The 6,693-nt window shown below is 40.4% G+C and overlaps 1 protein-coding gene across 1 annotated transcript in view; it reads right to left on the minus strand.

Annotated features, from left to right (window-relative positions):
* Positions 1 to 4,526, minus strand: part of LOC139305672 (phospholipid-transporting ATPase ABCA1-like) — a 125,633-nt gene extending 121,107 nt beyond the window's left edge. Inside the window, exons 1-4 of the mRNA XM_070929595.1 lie at positions 4,461 to 4,526; positions 974 to 1,067; positions 601 to 742; positions 359 to 486 (exon numbers count right to left, since the gene is read on the minus strand). Of these exons, the coding sequence (XP_070785696.1) occupies positions 359 to 486; positions 601 to 742; positions 974 to 1,067; positions 4,461 to 4,526 (430 nt within the window). The remainder of the gene's footprint in view (positions 1 to 358; positions 487 to 600; positions 743 to 973; positions 1,068 to 4,460) is intronic.
* Between the last annotated feature and the right edge of the window lie 2,167 nt (positions 4,527 to 6,693).

Genomic DNA, 6,693 nt, shown 5'->3' on the forward strand with positions numbered 1-6,693 from the left:
AAAGCAGCAACTTATCAAGACAAACGATCTGTCAGTCTGCACGGCAAATTGCATCATAAATAATCGTGCCATTGTTTTTGAGGGATAAGGGGGAATAACAAATCCTCCAACTTGTCATCCACATGAAGGGGATACTTTCCTTGATGAAGAGTACTTAACAAAGACATAGCAGAGTGATTGTTGCTGAGGAGTATTTTCTATACCAGTTATTTCTGAACCATTACTCAGTAGCAAGAAAAAACTTTTACATCAAGAAAGACACTTTGACCCTCTCGTTTTTCACATATTTCTGTGATAGTGGTTGATAATAACCTTAACACAAGGTGCTTTCATGAATTTGGTGTTCAAATTCTCTTACCATTACCAGGGTTAGACTGTGACAGGACGGAAGCCCACCGGTCGACGTCATCTGCCAGCAACTGCGCCTTGCTGAGAATAGATCTGTTCACCAGGAGGTTTTGCAGCTCTATCAACATCCCAGCAATTCTGGTTAACCAGATAGAAAGAAAAGATCATAAATTGTCTGCAAATATTACATCTGAGCTAATCTGAAATCATCAACCACAAAGAAGACAGAAAAGGAAACATCCCAGTACATACATGGAGTTGTTGAAGTTGTTGACTTGGCCTGGTGTCTCCCCCGGTGTTGGATAGTTAAAACAGGGATTGTCGATGTTACACATCATACCTTGAAGCCAGGGCAGCACGCCAGCTGATGGCATGGCTTTATTTGGGTAGTGGCCTAAAGGAATAGAGTATGAATCTACCAAGCTGCATGGCACATTGTTGTTTGGAAATATAGATGCAGTAATGTCACAACAGAGGTTAGTATTCGTATGTTCTTGCGAGATCATTATATTTCCCTTTGAGCTTTGAGTTATCAGTTATTATGGAAACACATATTAAAACCTGAGCAGTTGTTCTGCAGGTTTAAATAACTCGCAAAATAGAGTTTAACATTGCTTGTACTTACATTGGCCTTTGTAAAGTGGCTTATTGGTGGACCGCACCCACACCAGTATGAAGAAGAGAAACAGAGGCCACAGCACTTCAACGACCAGCCGCACCTGCACAAAGGATAAAGTGGTCTTATTTTCATAATTTGTTTATGAAATACAGCTGTGGAACATATTGTGGCTCGCATCATTTGCGTTGTTTTCTCATAACTTGTGTGACATCACTCAAAAGCCAAATCAAATCTCTCCAAAGATATGAGGTGGATGTGAAGGCGAGTGGACTATTAATAAATATTAATATTAATAAAAAGGCAAAGAGAAACTGTTGTGTTTCTGCTGTTGAGTTAATAATTGACTAAAATGACCTCATGAGGCTGTGTTTATAATGTAGCTGCACATGCCACAGTCCACATGTTTTGCTGTTAGTCTTGCTTTAACTCGAAGCACTTACAGGATTGAGAGAGCAACCTCTGCTTGTGACTCCCCAAGCCAAAGCTATCACACTTTTCTTATCATCTCCTCGCCACATTTAATCCTCTTCTGGATGAAGAGCACCAACCACTTCCTTGCTCTAATACAACCACTTCAATACCTGCCAGCAGGTATCGCCCCCATGTGACACGCCAGGCTTTTATTTCAACCTCAGGGAGTAGGTGAAGAGAGAAACCAACAAAGCAAAAATGGATGACCTCAAGGCTTTACTTGTTCACTAGATTTTTTCTCATATTTTTCCCCTCAGTCTGCCTCAGGGAATATTCTAGAGACAAAGTACCAAGACCTTAGAGTTTGGAGGTTTTACATAAATATCTGATCCACCTTGGGTTATTACAGGTTCAAGCTTTCACATTTACCAAACACACCGGCATGCTTATTTTCACCACTGCTGTCACTGTGGAAACAGCAAAGCAGTGCAGTTGTTTTATACATAAGTCAAGGTAACGTGCACCATTGAAAGCTGAAGGCCAAGTAACATTTGTATAACAGTAGATTTCACTTCATAAAGGCAATTCATCCTTGCGCTGAAGTGTTTTCGGTAGGAAGTAATATCTACCAGCGCATTACTTCCAATGAGATATTACAATGCTGCAGCTCATCCTTCCTTGACTCTTCAACCCCACACCTTCTGCCATCTAGGCTTTTACGCGTCCCTTGGCACGCCATCGCTCAACAACCCCACTGGTACCAGCCCTGCACTCACCCACCGAGAACTCTCCTCTAACCTCAGCTGACCTGGTCTGCCGGCACACTCATCCCTCCCAACATCTCTGGTGGAGTGACCTGCTTAAAAAGAATCAGCTGGAAGGCTCCAGTCAGCAGATCCCCTGCTCCTGCTTCACTAACATGTTCAGACACTGTATATTATGACGCACATTAGTACAAATAATAAGAGGAGACATCTATACTGACGTTGTTGTCTTCACAATTAAAGTGGAGGGCAGGCAGAGGAGAGGAAAATACAATATCACATATTGCTTGTTATGCCACAGCACCATGGGAACCTTAAGAATTAAAGTAAGGTTTCTGCAGTAGAATAGGGATGAGGGGTGGGGATTGAAGGCATATAGAGAATCTTCAGTTCTATAGTTTTGTCAATGAATTACAGATGAGAAAATTGCAGAAAATCATATTACATATATTTCAAAGAAACCAGATAGAATTTCTAATTCTGTCCTTTAATTCCCTCCAGTCTGTGCGTCAGGGAGGATGTAGTTCTGCTGAGAGGGTGAATTATCATAATGTATTCCAAAGAAAAGGCATGGAGAGGGAACACAGAGATCAGGGGGACTTTCTCAATGTCTGGCTCCCCAGGCATTTGCCATCGGACACCAGCGTCTTTCAGAATAGATAATCTCCTCCTATGAAATTATGTGAAATACTGGACCATAAAATCAGTTTCATGCCTGTTATAAAATCTTAAAATGCTTGGTGAGGCATTCATATAATTGGTCATTAACCTCCACAAGCCCTCCAGAAGCACCATTGTCCTTGCTAACTCCCACTGGTTTTGTCTAATGACAATATTTCATGTTGACATTGGCCAAATATTCTACATTCCATGCACAAAACCACCACTGTCCCCTTACATATTCCAGGGAAAAAGTAGAAGCATATCTTTTTTTCCTGATACAAAAGAATACCACCCTCTTCTTCCTTCTGCTGGTTGATAAAATTAACAAGGGGAATGTTTCCCAGATACAAAGTTGTACAATTGCAAATTACTTTGCCTTGAGTTATTCCAAGAAAGTTAGAACTTTGATGAAAGCTCATTTCTTTGAGAAGATGTCTTTTGTTCTACTTTGGCAACAGGCACACTGCTGTGCTTGAACCCCTAACAAAACTGGTGGGAGGATGTGACTCCTATCACTGCAAGGGTATAAATCAAAGAACACACTGCAGCTCTTTGTAACAGCTATATCTGCCTCGAAAATGACTCATAAGGCTAACTAGATTCCATGACAACTTGTCCTGACCCTTGAAATGCAGTTACGACACATGGTCTAGCTGTTATCTTCCTGCAGCATGTGACCTCCTGGCCAATGTGGGTGACATCAGAGGCAATAATATCCACCTTATATCATTGGCTGATCATGTGTAGGCTATTGTCTGTTACGAGAATGAGTAAGTAATGACTGGGGTCAAGGGAACTGGCCAGGGCAAAGGGACAATGTCTAAGAGACATCATATTAAAAGTTTCCTAACTCAATGAGGTTTGCATTTGTATAAAGGTAATGCAAATATGAATGTCTAAAAATATATATTTAAATTAACATAGTTTGGAGATTTAACTGCATCATTTATATTCAGAAAATATTTGCATTTTGTTAGACTAAACAATTTTGCAAGTTTATCTTTTAGTGAACAAAAGTGAATGAAAAGAAGTTAAAATTTCAGCTGAAGATGAAGCGGCAGAGATCATTTATGTGCACTGTAAAAAGTTTAGTGTTAGTATGTGACACTGACAGCAGTTCTGAAATGTCAGTTGAAGTAGAACAGTAAAAATCAATTGCCTTTAATTGTCTGGTAACATTTTTGTAAACTGCAAAGAAACCAAAATTTTGGAGAATATTGCAGAGGACAGGCTGTGACAGTGAGTTTGTAAGAAGAGCCAGAAAGAGTACTTGCCCTTCAAACAAAGCATTTAACATTTGTCACTCCCTATCCCGTTCTATTAGGCCAAAGACTGGCTTTGTTAGACCTAAAATACAGCCAATGTGACATAATGTGCACAAGAGATAGATCTCCAAAAATTGAAGGTGACACTTTGAATTGGTCTGCATTAAGGTAAGATTGTTCTTGTTCTCTAGTGGGAGAGTTAAAGGCAGCTTACTTCTATAGGAGACAATTTTCGTAGTAAATCCCCCCTATTACCCTTCCCTCCCATGAATAACTTACTTGCCCTTGATAACACAACCCTGGGACCATATCCTCATTTTCCCTCCATTGCTGACCAATTTTAGCAGATATACGTTGATTTGCAAAGGGGGCTGGTGAGCACAAGTGTACCTTTTGTCTCTTCCGGAGAGTGAAGTTCTTCCACAGGAGCAGAGTGAACTGCGTCAGGAGACCCATTACGGCTTATCCTGGCAATATCCTGCCAAAGCGTAGCTATGGCAACTGGCCCACTTAATAAACCCTGGAGGGAATAAAAGGCAGAGTTTGGTTTTAATACAGAGGAGCAATGCATCTTGGGGGAGTGCCACTAATCATTCACTTCCCCAGGCCTTGGGGCTTATGGTGCAGCACCTGTTCTAAGAATTATTATCACCTACACTCAGCAAATCTCAGGATGGGGCAATGTCTCAGCACGTGGAGGTTACACAGTTTGGATCTACAGAATCTTTATTAAATACCATATGGTTGTTTTACTTAATGCACTGCATATATTAGGTCAAAACCAAAATTTCTTTTCTTTTGCTCTTAAAGAGGGATGAGGCAATGGAAATTGTGCTCTTTGTCCCATTAACCAACGCTGTGCTACAAATTATCTGTCAATTAATCAGTCTTTTTTTTGGTGACCACAGTAAAATACAAGCCAAAACTACATGGACAACTGCCTCACTCTTCATGTGGACCAAAGATAGCTATAAAGGAATTATTTCAGGTTTTACTAGTCACTGAACACTGATTAAACAGATAATAAACAAAGAGATCAGGTATGACCTTTATTAAAAACTCCACAACTGACAGTCTCTCTTTTACTACAGTTAATTCATTGGTCACCTATGAGTCCAATTCATTACTACAGGAATATGTTGTTTTTAAGTCGAATTACACAAGAGAGTTTTACAAATTTGCAATTTCCATTTAAAATGTGTTCCAGTAATGACTGGGATGTCTGGGAATCAGTGTCCTCTGAAAGGAAGGTGGGTGAAGAGAAGATTTCACCCATGGTTAGGATCACTCATATGACATCACATGTGAGGGCAAGGAGGGCTTTTAAATGCTCAAAAACATTCAAAGAATAAAGTTATCATTTGTTAATGTTCACTGGCCAAGGTGTGTTACCTAGCCGTGTTTAAAACATGCTGCAGAGCACTTCCACTGATGTTCTGTGGAGACTTCGAAGATTAGAGTATGAGTACAAGGTGTGGCAGGTGGGGATGGGCTATTTAGCCCAAGGGTAGTCCTGACAAATGTGCCACCATTTAACGCTCCATTTCCTCTTTCTGTACAGGTTCCGTCTTCCCTCTGTGTGTGTACATTATTTACTGCTACTTCATGGATGTTTTATTTACTGTCATGGGAAAGTTGAGGCTCCCTCACTTCCAAATGTCCAAATAAGCGCTCTAATGGACTAAAGAATTAGAGCACCCAAGGCCGTTCAATAATCTACTACAGAATATTGGTGAGATGGTAACTGGCTAAGCATACACTCTCCTGAAAAATGTTTTGTTTTGCTGGCAATACCAATTTGTACTGCTCCATCGGCCAACTGCGTTGAATAACGCTGTCGAAAGCATTCCATATGTTTGATATTTACCATGCTGTAGGATGAATGCACTATATTCACATCACCTGCTCCACAGCAGTTTTTCTTGTAGTGCACTATTCATTATATACTTCAGCTTTCAGTTCACGGCTTACTCTGTATATCTTCGGAAGGAGGCGGTGGTTATGGCATTGTACAAGGGTAAAATGGCCTGAGTCTTTACATAGAGGCCTAGCATACGCATGACCACTCGACTCCATCAAATGCTTGTATAATTGAGTATGCACTGCTTTCACTTGCACAGCTTTCAAGCCGAGTCCTTTGAAACATATAATGTGCAAGAGAAGGACAGTCTGTTACCACCTCCACTCTGAAATCACGTCAAGCATGAAGGGGAAACAACATCTCTAAGAATATACTCAATCCATACCTCAAAAAATGTGTGTGTGTGTGTGAACTATGTTGGTATCTGAGAAAAGAGATGTCTGTAAAAGATGGTGCGCGTTTGTGTGTGTGTATGTGTGTGTGTGTGTGTGTGAGAGAGAGCTAGTATTGTGGAAAAGCCCAGCTCAAGGACTCTTTTTCAATTCCACATCTAAAGAACCGATAACAAGTAACAAGAGAGGGTATGATTGTGATTTGCATTGCAGCCGCAGTGTTACAAAACACTATGAACACAGTTCTCCAGAGAAAAAAAAAATACAGTGTGAAGTGTCTTTTCCAGATCATCATTTTAATCTACGACTAGGAGCACAGAGAATAATTGAAATAAGTTCTTTTTGCCACTTTTTAGACTTATTTTTCACA

Source organism: Enoplosus armatus, chromosome 23, assembly GCF_043641665.1.
Source record: "Enoplosus armatus isolate fEnoArm2 chromosome 23, fEnoArm2.hap1, whole genome shotgun sequence".
Lineage (NCBI taxonomy): Eukaryota > Metazoa > Chordata > Actinopteri > Centrarchiformes > Enoplosidae > Enoplosus > Enoplosus armatus.